The 15,657-nt window shown below is 52.1% G+C and overlaps 1 protein-coding gene across 1 annotated transcript in view; it reads right to left on the minus strand.

The window, feature by feature from the left end:
• Plch1 (phospholipase C eta 1) overlaps positions 1-15,657 on the minus strand; it is a 104,392-nt gene that overhangs the window by 78,630 nt on the left and 10,105 nt on the right. The window contains exon 2 of the mRNA XM_090337940.1: positions 12,587-12,709. Coding sequence (XP_090194066.1) covers positions 12,587-12,665 — 79 coding nt within the window. The 5' untranslated portion in view covers positions 12,666-12,709. The remainder of the gene's footprint in view (positions 1-12,586; positions 12,710-15,657) is intronic.

Raw genomic sequence — 15,657 nt, forward strand, 5'->3', positions numbered from 1 at the left:
ACACACACACACACCACGCACACATACATACACAGAGACAGGCACACACACTCCGTCCGAGGCAGACACATTTATGAGCACAGGAGAACCTCTGCTCAGACTTCCATGCCAGCCTGGGGACACACATACACAGGCAAAGCTTTTCCCTGCATTTGTCCTCAATCCACACACAAACCCAGCCATGACCACAGAAAAGACACGGGTGTTTGCAGTTCCGAGGGAATGGGTTGAGTTTCAAAACAGTTATGCAGTGAGGACTATTTCTCTAGTTTAAAAAAAAAATCACATCCCTGAAGACAAGGTAAATGGCATGAATGAGTCTGGGAAAAGTCAGTTCTTAGTGAATGAAGTTTTCCCTCAAGAATATTATATGAAGTTGAATTGTCCTCAGAAGAGCCAGGTAGACCAGGAAACACAGGCAGACATCTCACAAGCAACTGACTGTTGTAAACACTGGAGCTGGCTCTCTCAGTCTGAGCATTAACTCCTTTACTCCCAGAATTCTCTTTCTAATAAGTGACCTCTATTGCCATTTTCTTCGCCCCACCTGTGACCCCTAGGGGTCAAGCACACACCCATTCTGTTCAGAGTGGCTACATCCTTCCCCATCTGGTTCACCCTCAGTCCATGGGTCAAGCTCTCTGCCCCCCCTTCCTGACCGTGTGCTCTTCAGTGCTCCTGAAAATTTTCAGTTTCAAAGGTGTCTGAGAGTACATTATTAGAATATCCTTTTTATAAGACTGAATCAACACATACAGATCCACAACCATGCAAGCTACCAGTTAAGAGTTAGAAACCTAGCTGGGCACCAGTGCCTCATGCCTGTAATCCTAGCTACTCAGAAGACTGATATCTGAGGGTCACAGCTCAAAGCCAGCCTGGGAAGAAAGCCAAAAGTGGAACTGTGGCTCAAGTGGGAGAGCACCAACCAGCCATGTGTGGAAAAACCTCAGGGACAGCACCCAGGCCCTAAGTTCAAGCCCCAAGACTGGGATGTGCATACACACACCAAAAAAAAAAAAAAAAGAAAAAGAAAAATCAGAAGTGGTGCTGTGGCTCAAGTAGCAGACCACCAGCCTTGAGTGTAAAAACTCAGGGATAAGACCGAGGTCCAAGCATCGACTCCTGCCATGATGAAACAACTCTCCCCAAAAGAAACAGGCTGAGCAGCTAACACTGAGCAAAATACCTGGCCAGGCACAGGTTCCATCAAAGGCTGAGAATGGCTGACAACAGGAGAACAGATGACAACAGACTCAGGGAGGCTTTTTATCATCACTGGAGTCATGTCTGACCATCTTCTAGGGACACAGAACCTGCCCGGGACACCACATGCCCTTTCAAATAAACCAGCCTGGACTTTTTCCACAATGGAACCTGATGCACCAGCGAACAGTCACTGCTACATATTTCCAAGTGTCTGAATCCAAAACAGACTGAGTTTTATCGATATTTAATCTTGCCCTGCTGCAGGGCAACCGCCTCTTTGAAGCAATGTCTCATTGCTGATGTATTGATCTCTCCATCAAGTCTTTAAAATAACATTTTTTCTTTCTTCTGAATGGCCTGCCAGTTTTTATTGATCGTGTCACTCTGCATTTACAGGTTAGCAAATGCCTTTACAGGTTCGCAAATGCCTTTACAGGTTCTTCACTGCCCATAAGGAAGATGCCAATGTAAGTCCAGAGAAAATCCAGGGCGGGGTTCCAGCTTTGAGGAACCAGGACAACACCCCAGACCTGGCAGGCAGCAGCCTGGATTGCAACCCATGCCTTTGTGGGGCTTGGCAGATATGGGGATGGAGGGACCCTCGGGTTCCCAGACACACATCCAAGTAGAAAGGAATGGAAGGGGGGAGAAAAGGGGGAAAGGGGAGAGGAGAGGGGGGAGAGGGCAGGAGAAGGGGAAGGGAATAAGGAGAGGGGACAGGAGGGGGAGAGGGGGGAGGGAGAGGTGGGGGAGAAGGAGAAGAGGGGAGAGGGAGAGGAGGGGGAGGAGAGGAAGAGAGGGGGGAAGGAGGAGAAGAGGGGAAAGGGGGGAGGAGGGGGAGGAGAGAGGGAGAGGGGGAAGGGAGGGAGGAGAGGGGGAAGGGAGAAGGAGAGGGGGAAGGGAGGGAAGAGAGGGGGAAGGGGGACAGGGGGAAGGGAGGGAGGAAAGGGGGAAGGGAGGGAGAATGGAACTCCTGCCAGGAGCTGCCGGTTTCTCCAAGGACAGGCAGGCGGGATTCTCCACAGACAGGATGGTGACACAAATTAAAACCACTATAGCCCCCAAGACTCAGTTGTCATTAGCCACACACTCAACCTTGCAGCTTCCCCACGCAACCTTCCCCCTCCCGGGACGCGAGCTGGGCAGCTGGGTCCTAGGCGCTCAGCTCAGGAATCCAGAGTGAACTGGACGCCAGTAGGCCCAGCGTGGGCCTGATGCCCAGTGGACAAGGCGGGCGGTCCTACCACCCTTTAGGTTTCTGCATGGCCGCAGGCAGTTTCGAGGGACCTCGCACAGCCTGACACACCCCGGGTTCGGGTGTGGTCTGAGGGCAGGATGCAGCGGGGAGGCTCCCCACGCTGTGACATGGCTCAGGACGTGGCTGTCCTGCTGTCCTCCACCCTGGCCCCAGGCCAGGACAGACCCAACTTCACCTGGCCACTGCCAGGAGCTCCTCTTCCATCCCAGTACTATAGAGGAGCTTGCCAGCTCTGTTCATCAGAACACGCAGAAATATGCGAGTTGTCTCCCTCGGAAAATCCCCTCCATACGGCTTAACTCTTGGCCTGGGTCAGTGGGAGAGGTGAGGAGACTGGCATGCAGGGCTCAACGAGCCCCTCGCTGGCTGGCGTCCAACACAGCCATCTCTGACCCTCTCCTCCAGAAGACCAGAAAGCTAGAGGCCTTCCTCGGGGCGGAGTCGAGCATGGCTCTGAGTCCACACCAGTCCTGAGTCCCACCTGCCCCAGCTGCCAGCCCTTACTGCTTCTAAATCCATGCTGCAGAGTCACGGGGAGCTGGCGGCTCGGGCCCTGGGTCCCAGCCCTGATTCACCATCTGAGGCGCTGACTGTCACTGCTGCCTGCACATTCAAGTCTCAGCCACTTAACATGTCACCAGGGAGAACCAGGGCTCCAACGTGGGGCCCTGTCGGTAGGGAATCAGCTCCTGGTGCCCTCAGCGGACACCCCACATTTCCAGCAGCCACGTCATGGGGACCCACTGCTGTTCTTGGCAGAATCCTCCAGCCCCTTCCACGGGGTCTTGTAACCATAAGCTCACTCTCGCTCCCCTCCTGGATTTATTTGAACATTGTAAGTGAACAAAGTGCATTGTAGCCAACTTTACTGCTTTCTGCTGTAATACAATCTTGTTGGAAACTCTGAAAGGACAACGTGTTACATACAACAGGTTGTCACACAATCTGGACTCAATAGCAGCCGAGACCCAAGGCTGCCCTCCACAACTCAGTACAAAACAGACAATCCTCACAGAAAGCCATCACCAAATTAACAAACACAACAGTCCTGTGGAAACAACATGTGGAGATCCTCTGGTTTGGGCCCACCAGAACTGAACTGGCAATCCATTAGAAGCACTTTGGGAATTTGAAATGTAGTCACATTGGCCAGGAGTTCGAGCTAGTGGTAGAGTGTTTGCCTAGCAGGCACAAAGACCGGGGTTCGATTCCTTGATATTGTATACACAGGGGGAAAAAGCCAGAGTTGGGCGGTGGCTCACAACTATAATCCTAGCTACTCAGGAGGCTGAGATCTGAGGATCAAGGTTCAAAGCCAGTCCAGGTACAAAAGGATGTGAGACTTTTATCTCCAATTAACCTCTGGAAAATGGGAAGCAGGACTTGGCAGAAGGGTAGGGCAGCAGCCTTGAGCTGAAGAGCTCAGGGACAGTGTGCAGGCCAAGTTCAAGCTGCATCACACACACACACACACACACACACACACACACACAAAAAAAAAAAAAAAAACCAGAAGTGGTGCTGTGGCTCAAGTAGTAGAGCTCTAGCCTTGAGGTAAGAGTCTAAGAACAGTGCTCAGACCCTGAGTTCAAGCCTCAGGTCTGACAAAAAAAAAAAAAACCATATACACATGTATATGTATGCACATGTACACATATGTGTGTATATTTTTATAGTCACATCTCAGACCAAAAAAAAAAAAAAAGCTGAGCATTTAGCCTACTGGTAGAGTGCTGGCCTAGCATGCACAAAGCCCTGGGTTCCATTTCTCCATACCACATACATAGAAAAAGTCAGAAGTGGTCCCATGGCTCAAGTGGTAGAGCTCTAGCCTTGAGAAAACCCAAACACAGTGCTCAGATCCTGAGCTCAAGCCCCGGACTGGGGACCTCTGTGTTAGGCTGGGAACCTGGTGTCAGCCCCCAGGGACTGCAGGGCATGGCAGTCCAGCTTAGGTCCTGAGCTTAAAGCATGCACTAATTACAATTCTCTACATCTGCAGATAAGCCTCTACTTAGCTTTAAAAATGCAATGCTGTGGCTGGCTGTGGCACTGTTCCCAAGAACAGCTGTTTGTGGATGAACACAGATGTCTAATGCCAACTTGGCAGGAGCAGAAGTGGGACACAGAGAGACGAACCTGACCACCATCCCTGCTTTTCTATTTTTTTCCAGTCCTGGGGGCTTGAACTCAGAACCTGGGCACTGTCCTTGGGCTTTCTCAAGGCTGGTGCTTTACTACTTATGCCACAGCACCACTTCCAGCTTTTTCTATGTATGTGGATCCAAGGACTCAAACCCTGGTCTTCATGCATGCTAGGCAGGCACTCTACCACCCTCCCGGCCTGCTATCCCTGCTTCTGACCAGCCTGCCATTCCCCTCCACATCCCAGCAAGGCAAAAAAGAACATGGCCAGGAGCCAATGGACCTGGCCAGATGAGCCTAGACTCAGACTCTTCCTCCCTGCAGGGCTGCTGCTCACTGCTCCCAGCTGCCTGGCTGCCTGGCTGTCTACAGTCAGAACCCAGCCTCCCTGTGGCTGGAGGTCCTCAGGGGAACAGCGTCCATGCTGAGACCAATCTGTGTGTACGACTGAGACAAAAGTGCCTCTTCTTAACCTTGAACATGCCTGCTGCTGTGTGGCTCTTCCTGTGGGCCCCAGGCCTCTAGGGATAAAGTCGAGCCTGGTAGATGTCTGCCAGACCCAGTGAACATTTGAGCCCAGACCTGGTCAGTGCTCTCTGCGGGCCCAGAGGGTGCCTCAATCTGTGATCCTCAGATCTCAGCGTTCTGAGTAGCTAGGATTACAGGCATGGGCCCCCAGAGGACGCCTAGCACCACGGCATCCGCTATTAGTAATCACTGTTCTAGACACCATCGAACCCTAGGAAGCAGCCTTCTGCTTCTTCTAAGTCTCAGGAAGGAATGTCTTGTAGGTCTTCTTTTCTGGGTTCAATAAGACCGGAGTTTTTTGTCAAGGGGAGGGGATCAGTAGCTAAGAACCAAGCACTCTACTGCACAAATGTTCGAAACCACACTCAACCAAGTGCCAAACCAGGGGGGTTCTAGACAGCCTGTATCCCCTGATTCCATAAAATGAGGAATCCCACTTGGTGATGGTTTGCTGAGGATCTACTACACACTGACGTAAGGCCAGAGACAGACATCAGCACAGTCCCTGATGTCTGAGAACTAGGGATGGGGACAGAAGCTGAACTGGGTGTTCCACAGCTCATTCACACCTCCCCATGGACAGGGAACCGGTCAGCCCCTCGGAGCCCTGGGGACAAGGTGTCCGCATGGCTGAGACTGCCCAAGGCAGGGAGCAGCTCTGCCAAAAAACCTCACTGTGGAATCCAAGGAGGAAAGGACAATGCCACATGGACACAGCCACCAACTCCTAGAGCCCAGGAGAACTGGGTGCTGGAAAGAAAACCCCCATGAGGTACGAGACACCAGTGTGCCACAGAGGGAGGAGCATGAAGCCAAGGACAGGGAAGGCAGTGATGGGGGCGGGGGGGGGGGGGGGACAGGGTGCAGCCTGAGGGCTGGGGCCAGGAGCACTGCTCCAACGGAGTTGCCAGGGGGAAGAGAGGAAGCCTTTCCTGTGGGCTGGGATCCCTGCTAAAAGTCAGAATAGTCCCTTGAAATCAACAGTCTGTAGTGGTAATAACTCCAAACATGCCAGCATGCAACAAGCCTTCCTATAAAACATACTGCAAGGCTCACGCCTGTCATTCCAACCCCTCAAGAGGTTCAAATCCAGCCCCAGCAGGTAAGCCCAGGAGCCTCATCTCCAATGAATTACTGAAAAGCTGAAAGTGGAGGTGTGGCTAAAGGGATAGAGTGCTTGCTAATCTTGAACCAAAAAGCTCAAGGATAGCGCCCAGGCCCTGGAGACACACGTGCACACACATGTGCACGCATGTACACACACCGCATACCAGATGGTTGGGGAGGGATTTTCACTTATACAGGACAGGACAGGCCGAGGGATTTCATCTGTTTTGCTAGAGGGAAGATAAGAGGCTTTCATGATTGCAAATGTAATCACTAATCATTATTACTGTGGCCCAAGGTAAAATCTAGATCTTTTGTATAATAACTCAATTAAATAATTACAGTGCCCAGAAAGAGCTCTGAGTCCACTGGTGGCAATTCCTTCCTCCTGTCCATCACAGCACACACCTCAGGTGCAGAGGGAAGGAGGACTGGAAATGAGATGGAAATTAATCACAATTATGGAGATGTGGCTGGAAGAACAAAGGCTCGGAGTGTAACTCAGGTCTGAAGGGAAGTGATTCTCATCAAGAAACCGCTGCAAGCATGAGGAGTCGGCACAGCAGAAGGAGCAGCTGACTTCATTAAACACATTATTCCTTCTTGATAATTGATGAATTAGAAAATTGATATGCCCGGGCAATATGAGAACCGGGGCTCTCGGTTCATCTGGGCCCCCACGCACCAAAGGTTTAAGAAGAACTTGAGAATGAGAAGAAAGTCCAGCCAGGGTCTGCCTGACACAGTGGCTCATTCACGGAAGCAGAAGCTTTAGCCTGGCACAGAGCCTGTAATCCTAGCCAATCAGGAGGCTGAGATCTGAGAATCACAGGTTCAAAGCCAGCCCAGACAGATAAATCTGAGACCCGTATCTGCAATTAATCAGAAAAAGCTGGAAGTGGAGCTGTAGCTCAAGAGAACGAGCACCAGCCTTGAGCAAAAAAGCCAAGCAAAGGGGCTGGGAGTTTAGCCTAGTGGTAGAGTGCTTGCCTAGCATGCACAAAGACCTGGCTGGCTTCGATTCCTCAGTACTACATACATAGAAAAAGCAGGACGTGGTGCTGTAGCTCAGGGCTCATGTCCTGAGTTCAAAGCCAGGACTGGCAAAAAGAAAAAAGCTAAGCAAGGTATTAGGCCTTATGTTCAAGTCCTGGTATACACACACACACACACACACACACACACACACAGGCTTTGAAAAACAAACACCTTCATGCCACATCAGTGAAGCTGCTACTTCCCACCAACTCAGGCTGCCACACACCCAACTTCCAGCCTGCCACTGTGCTAGGCCCATGCTGCCTGGGTCTCCCCACTCTACACACAGCTTGTAGGACCAGGCCCAGCACAGAATACAAAGGCCCCCAGGGGCACAAAGCTGCTAAAGGAAACAAGCCTGGAGCATCTCTAGGGGAATTCAAGGCCTGCCTCAGCTGCTAGGGGGTGAGGTCCCCTTGCCCATTCAGAGTCACAGAAACTGAGTGACACAGGGACACCCCCGGGCCCCCAGAGACAAGCAAGAGCTGCAGAGAATGACTGATGCATCTTATGATGGAGGCTTAGGAGAGGCCCAGAGATGTGAGGGGGAGGCTGCAGGAAGAGTGGGGAGGGGAGGGCAGCGACTCACTCAGCCTCTTCCACAGCCCCTCTAAAGAAGCAGGAGGTGGTGTGGGGAGGGGCCAGCTGCCATGGTAACTAGGCAGAGGAAACTGTGAGCCAATGAGGGGGAGGCTGGAGGGAGCTGCTGGGTCCCCACTGCAGGATGGAGACAGAAGGGTCCAGGTAAGGCTCTGGTTCCACACAGGGAGGCAGGGCCCCATGGGCTAAGCACCCCTGCTCCCTCTCTCCTTGAATAGTCCTGGAAGCAAGCAGGTGGCAGTCACAGCTGCCAGGCCAGGGGCTGGGGATGGAGTAAGGTGGGAAATGAATCTCAGGTTGAAGCCTGCAGTGGGAGGGACCCACAACCAAAAGTGGCCAGAAAGTTCTATTCTATTCAGAAGCTCAAGTGTCTAGAAGTGCCATGTGGGTGAGAAACTGCACGTCTTAACTGCATGTGCACTGAGCATCAGTTTATGAAGCAAGACTGTGTATGAAATAAAGTGATTCACTGCCAACAAGAGGGAGAAATTTTTTGAAAGTAGGCAATTTTCAAATCAGAAGAATTCGTAAGGAGTCTGCGTCACTAAGGCAGAATTGATACTGCACAAAGGTCTCAGGAGAATGCAGGCCAGGTGAAGGGAAGCCTCAGAAACCCATCTCAATGCCACGACCCCTGAGGGCCCGCTCGGCTTGGAGCTGAGATCCAGGCAGATTCACCCATCCTGCGTGGACCACAGAAATTGTCCCACATCCGCAGGGTAAGCAGCCCACTCAAGAAGGAACGGATGAATGAAAGAATAATGATGAAACAGCTGCAGGTCTACATAGAGCTGACCCTGCCCTCAGGGGAAAGGTCACTTTGGGCTTGGGTAAGAGTCGTTGTTTACAATGAGACTGTACGGACAGAAAACCAGGCAGGACGTGTCATGTCAGGGGCAGCGAGGTGGTGACCAAGTGCATTCTGACTGTTCTGGACACTCTAGCCTGAACCCAAGCCTCTGGGCACCACCTGGCCCTGATGGCACTGCAGCTGGTGCGTGCAAGCACACATCCACGTCTGCAAACGCAAAGCTCACAGCCCTATGTGGAGACAGGTCCTTTCTGCTGGGAAGGGAAGACAGTTTCTTTCTCTTATTCTTGCTGGGTGCCACAAAACCCTCCCAGAGCCCAGTGATCACTGCTGGTGATCTGCCCCTCCCCAGTCACCAGCTCTGCATTGTTCACACATCAAGCCTAGGTGAAATGCACCACGATTTCTGATAGGGTCCCAGGTTCAGTAAGCTCCTGTGTGTGTGCGCGCACGTGTGTGTGTGTGTGTGTGTGTGTGTGTGTGTGTGTGTGTGTGTGTGTCCTGGGGTCTGAATTCGGGCCCTGGGCACTGTCTCTGAGCTTTTGTGCTCAAGGCTAGTGCTCTACCACCTGAACCACAGCTCCATTTCTGTCTTCTTCGTGATTTATTGAAGAAAAAGTCCCATGGACTGTTAGGTTTAAGTCAAGGTGGGCAGATGGAAAGAGAACACCACACGGTATTCAGGCAGGAAGGAAAAAGGTTTTATTCTGAACTGTACCCCCCCCCCCCCCGCCATGCGTGGTGGAGACACATGGCTGAAGGGCCACTTATGTAGAGAAGGGGTGGGGAGAAGGTGTGGCCAGTGCAGCCAGGGGAGGGGTGGGGTGGCCACATTGGATGCAGATGTGATCTCAGAGCCTAGACCCTCCCACAGCCCCACGAGAGGTGACAGGAGGGGGGGCAGTGGGGGATGCGACGTCAGGGAAGGGGGGCATCCAGAACTGCCTTCTTGGGGTGGACCTTACGTGGACTTTCCTGCTCCAAGCAGGAAATCCTGATCCTCAAATCTTAGCCTCCTGAGAAGACAGGATGACAGGCATGAGCCACCAGCCCCTGGCTTCCCCCAGTCCCTCCCAGCTTTCACACACACACACACACACACACACACGGACACGGACACACTGATAATTGAGACAAGGTGTTACTTCCCATCCAAACACAGGCCTGGACCACAGCATTCTAATTTCAAGCTTCCTGCTGTGGCTGGAATTACAGGTACATACCACCATACCAGCTTCTTCTACTGAGAGGGAATGCCTCTCACTTCTGTCCACAGCTGACCTGCAACTCAGCCCCCAGGCAGCTGGGCCAACAGGCACGAGGCACTCTCTGACCAGATCCTCCCCACCCCAGCTCCTGAGTGGCTGAGGTAACAGGTGTGTGCCACTGTGCTCAGCTATCTGTTGAGAACAGTCACCTCAAGTTTCCCGGACTAGGCTGGCCTCAGAGCTCTACCCTTCAGATCTCACCCTCTCCAGTAGCCAGGACTCCAGTGGGCAGGGCCGCCAGGAGCCACTCCGTGCCCACGTCAGCCAACTTTGCCTCCTGCAGAGGTAGAAGATCATCTGCTGTGTTCTGTCACCAGGTCTCAGACACACATGTCCACAATGACATGTTACGCCAGCAGGAATCCTTACCACTACACGGTGTTATAAACGCACACAAGCGAAAGCCCACATTGCTTTGATCCTTTTAATCTTGGGGATTTAAAATGTGTAAATCCTTCCAGAAATAATCCCCGAAAGCACACAAGTAACCAATTCCTGTTTGTAGGTGTGACACTGCCCCCTTGTGATCAGTGCAAGGTAACTCATAAAATGCAGGAACTGTGACTAGAAATACCTGCCAGGAATCTCGAGAGTAGAAGTGGAAAGAAACACATGCTCGCTCCTCCGGGGAGAGACCCCCGCACATGCTCACGGCCTCATGCTGCCAGCTAACCACAGCAAACTCACAGCAGAACAGAACTTAGCCTTGTAGAGTGTTCATTTCTCAATTAGAGTGGAAGGGCGGCCCAGGAGACAGGAAACAGGCAGGCTTTAGAGTCAGGAATGGCAGGATTGAATTCGAAGCACTGCTGCTAAACCTCCCCACACCTCAGATGCTAGGCACGAAAAGAGATGAGAAACTACTGCAAAAATTTCACTAAAGGAATCATCCAGGCTTCACAAGAAGAATCTGCCAACTGCAGTAAACTATTAAAACCTATTAAAGCTGATTTCAGTTACCATAGCCTTGGAGAACTCTAGATAAATGAAAGCTCTAGATATATTTTAAAAATAATAACAGGTTGTTATTAATAAGTATTCCCAATAACAAATCTGAAGCTGGGTGCCAGTGGCTCGCTCCTGTAATCCTAACTACTCAGGAGACTGAGGTCTGAGAATCACATTTTAAAGCCAGCCTAGGGAGAAAAATTTGTGAGATTCTTATCTCCAATACATTGCGAAAGAAAGAAAGAAAGAAAGAAAGAAAGAAAGAAAGAAAGAAAGAAAGAAAGAAAGAAAGAAAGGAAGAAAGAAAGAAAAGAGTGAGGGAGCTGTGTCTCGAGTAGTCTTGAGCCAAAGAACTTTAGGAACAGTACCTTAGCCCCAGAACTGGTACAAAAAAAATAATACAATAAAAATAGATCTGAACTTTTTTGAAATTAACATTAAAGCTTTGGGGGGGAAAGGTTAGCTGTCCTAACCCCTGAAGACTTTGTTGTTATTGTTGTTTTGTGCTGGTCCTGGAGTTTGAACTCAGGGCCATGCACTCTCATGTGGCTTTTTCATTTGAGGCTAGCACTGCACCACTTGTGCCACAGCTCCACTTCTGGCCTCTTGGTGGCTAACTGGAGAAAAGTCTCATGGACTTCTCTGCCCCAGCTGACTTCATACCAGGAACCATATGTGGAGTTTCTCTGCCGGTTAAGGCCTTCCAGCCAAGCATTCCATGAAGAGGAGCTGAGGCTGGAGTGGTAGAGCACCAGCCTTGAGCAAACGAAGTTCAGGGACAGCGCCCAGCTCTGAGTTCAAGAGCCAATACTGGTACACAGGTACACACACACAATCTCACCAAGTGCTGCAAGATATCATGAGAAAACAAACCACCATCCGGTCCAGACTGCAGAACAAAGTACCTAAGTTACACTCATGAGCTCATGCTCGCCTTAGAGCAGTGATGCACACTGTCTCTACCACCAAACCAGGGAACCAGCTTGACACTTGGATGGAGATGAGCCCAAAGCCATCTGGCGTCCTATAAACCTGGACTCCGGAGTCAGCTTCGCTCTGGGATGCCCTGATGGCAGGCTGGCAGCTGCCCATTGTCCCAGGGAAGAGGCACAGCTGCCAGGGTGACCCACCCATGCCCATCACTCCAGGCCCTCCCTGAAGGAAGGCCTGAGCACTGTTTTGCCCTGAGATGGAGCACGCATGACCTGATACACAGAGGTGGCAGAGAACAGCAGTCAAGTGAGCTAACTTACTTTTCATTTGTGTCTAAAGCAGGCTCCCTCTTCCCCCTACCACACATAGACACACAGACAGACAGACATACAGACACACACACACACACACACACACACACACACACACACACACACACACTCCAGGATATGGAAGCCACCACCTCGCAGGGACAAGCACAGACAGGTGACCACAAAATCCCAGAAATCCACCCAAAAGGGAACCCAACATCAACATCACTGCGTATTACAGAGTCAGGATGAAGGAGGGTAGGGCCAGAAACCACCCTGCTTGCTTGGCAGAGGGGCCACGAGTAGCTCACACTGGAATACAGAGGACTCCTCGGGTAATTCATCTTTGACCCCCAGGGTGACACCAGGATAGGGGTGCCACCAGGAACAGAAAGAATGGAAAGGCTCAACCCACAGACCAGGGGCTCACCGTGAAACACGCTGTTATCCACCAGGAAATGCCTGCGGTACTGCACGTGGCGCCTCTCCTCCCATGTCTCCTCAGGCATTGCAGCAGGATGGCTGGCACACTGCGCCCAGTCACCAGGTGGCCCTGCCACAGGAGAGAGGGGCAGAAGTAAGATGGTGCGGCTTGCGGCCCTGCCAACACACTCCAGAGGGGCCTGCACATTCGGCAGCCCACACGCAAGGACACACACGTGAACATGTGCAAGCACATGCCAACACACACCCGGAAGGGCCTACATGTCCGGCAGCCCACACACAAGGACCCATACCTACACATGTGCATGCACATGCCAACACACGCCCAGAGGGGCCTACACTCCTGGCAACCCATACACAAGAATCCACAAGTACACACGTGTGCACATGTCAACACATGCCCAGAGGGGCCTGCATGCCCGGCAGCCCACACACAAGGACACACATGTGCACACACATACAATAAACTCCCAGAGGGGCCTGCACATACATCAACCCACACACAAGGACACACATGTACACATATGCATGCACATACTCATAACAACACACCTCAGGAGAGGCCTTGCAGACAGCAGCCCACAAATATGCACACGTGTGCACACACACATATACACATGTGCACGCAATGTGCCCACACTGCCAGTGCACCTCAGGAGGGGCCTGGATGGGCAGTAACATGCATGTGCCAGTGCACCTCAGGAGGGGCCTGGATGGGCAGTAACATGCATGTACACAGCTGCACACATACATGTGTTTGTGTCCACACTCCCAATCTACCAGGAGTGGCCTGGTATGGATAGCAATATACAGATGTACACAGACATGCATGCACATGCATCCACACATTGATATACACACATGGACACCCCAATACTCATGTGTGTGCATGCACTCAGGAACCCATATATGTGCATGCATGTCAGTATGTTCACGCACATGCATGTATGCATATGCACTGCATGCATGGACATCTAGGTACATTTATTTGCATGTGTATACGTGGATACCTATGTGTGTGTACATATGTGCATGTGATGTGTATGAGCCTGCATGGGCACATATATTCACATGCACACCCATACAGACCTACAGACACAGATACATGCATATTCATCCATGCATACACATGCATACCAGCAGATGCATGTGCATATATGCAGGCATATGTACACATGCCTGTGCTCTCAATACACATGCCCACACAAGATACGCACACACACGTAAACACTTGCCCATTGCACATATCCACCCAGTCTCCACACGTGGACCCCAGCCCCAGGCACTTCCCACCATCCTCTCAGCCAAGGTGGTGAGGGAGCCCGGCAGCAGGGGCTGGAGAGGAAGTGCACGGAGTGGGGGTGTGGCGGGGGGACGGAGGGGGTAGTTGGAGGGGGTGGCCAGTCCCACACAGTGATACCCTGGGACTAACCAGGACACCAGAGGCTGGATGTGGCTCCCAGCCCATGAATGTCCTGAGGGTGCCATTCCAGTGGGCGGGTCAGAAGTGATCACCACTTCCCTGTGACTCTGGGCCAAGGCTTGCTAGTCCCCGAAGGTGTCCATGGGGCCACAGGCCCCCGCCCAGGCACAGGCAGGCACGCAGGTAGAGGCAGGGCCAGGCCAGGCTCCCACACAGCACTCACACCACCTGCTGAAACTCCCCCTCCATCCACAAAGAGACCCATGATGCTAACCAGAGTCACAATGTAGAACTGGGTGTCCCAGGCGATGCCTCCTCTGCTGCAGGTGCACACAACTCCCAGCCAGGACCACTTTCTCAGGATCTAGAACCCCAGCCAGGACCCCATTCTCCAGATCTATGACCCCAGCCAGGAGCCCATCCTCCAGATCTATGACCCCAGCCAGGACCCATCCTCCAGATCTATGACCCCAGCCAGGAGCCCATCCTCCAGATCTATGACCCCAGCCAGGACCCCATCCTCCAGATCTATGACCCCAGCCAGGACCCCATCCTCCAGATATATGACCCCAGCCAGGACCCCATCCTCCAGATTTATGACCCCAGCCAGGACCCCATCCTCCAGATCTAATACCCCAGCCAGGACCCATCCTCCAGATCTATGACCCCAGCCAGGAGCCCATCTTCCAGATCTATGACCCCAGCCAGGACCCCATCCTCCAGATTTATGACCCCAGCCAGGACCCCATCCTCCAGATCTATGATTCCAGCCAGGACCCCATCCTCCAGATCTATGACCCCAGCCAAGACCCGGACTTTCAGATCCCCGGCCCAGAGCCAGGACCCCCCATCCCAACCCATCCTCCAGATCTACAGCCCTGAAGCAACCTGTGATTCCCCAACCCACTTTGTGCCTGCAGGAGAAAGCCAGGAGAAGCTGAGCAAGGCCAGTGCAGGAAACCTGGGGTGGGGACAGGGTTCCGTGGAAGCCCTCCACCATCTTAGGGAATAGCCACTGGACCCGGGGTTGTCTGTTTTTGTTTCTGGAAGAGCAGGGAAGTCAGAGTCCATCCCTGGCTCCCTGCACTCACCATGAGCCTTTCTAGAAGCATCTACCCAGTTCCAAGTTGTCCTTCCATTCCTAGGGCCTCAGATCTGCTCACAGGCCCTATGTGTACACATGCACACGTGTGCACATACCCACCTCCTCACTAGCCTGACGCTGCCTGATCACCTGACTCCCAGCCTTCTGCTGTGTCCCTGGAACGAAAGAAAATACAAGAGAAAATCGCTGATATTGAAGAGCCCCTGCTCCCTGCCCTGGCTGGAGTCCTCTCCTGCTGCTGGGGCATCTTCTTTGGGACAGGGATTTGAGATCTGTGCATTAGGAAGGAAGGAAGGGCCTGGCAGAGGCAGCATACCAATTGCACAGCAGGAGATTCAGTGCCCAGCCCTGAAGAGTCAGAGTGTTCATTAACTTTCTGACACTTTTATTAGCATATATTACTTTTTTTTTAAATGGCACAGGTGTTTATTAACAGCGTTTCCTCCTTAGTTGAATACAACAGGCTTTATTCTTCGCCATCCCACACGATTTTCTTTCTCTCTGGCCTTACATTGTAAGCCTTTGTCAG

Source organism: Megascapheus bottae, chromosome 1, assembly GCF_031878675.1.
Source record: "Megascapheus bottae isolate mThoBot1 chromosome 1, mThoBot2.hap1, whole genome shotgun sequence".
In the NCBI taxonomy this organism is placed as follows: Eukaryota; Metazoa; Chordata; class Mammalia; order Rodentia; family Geomyidae; genus Megascapheus; species Megascapheus bottae.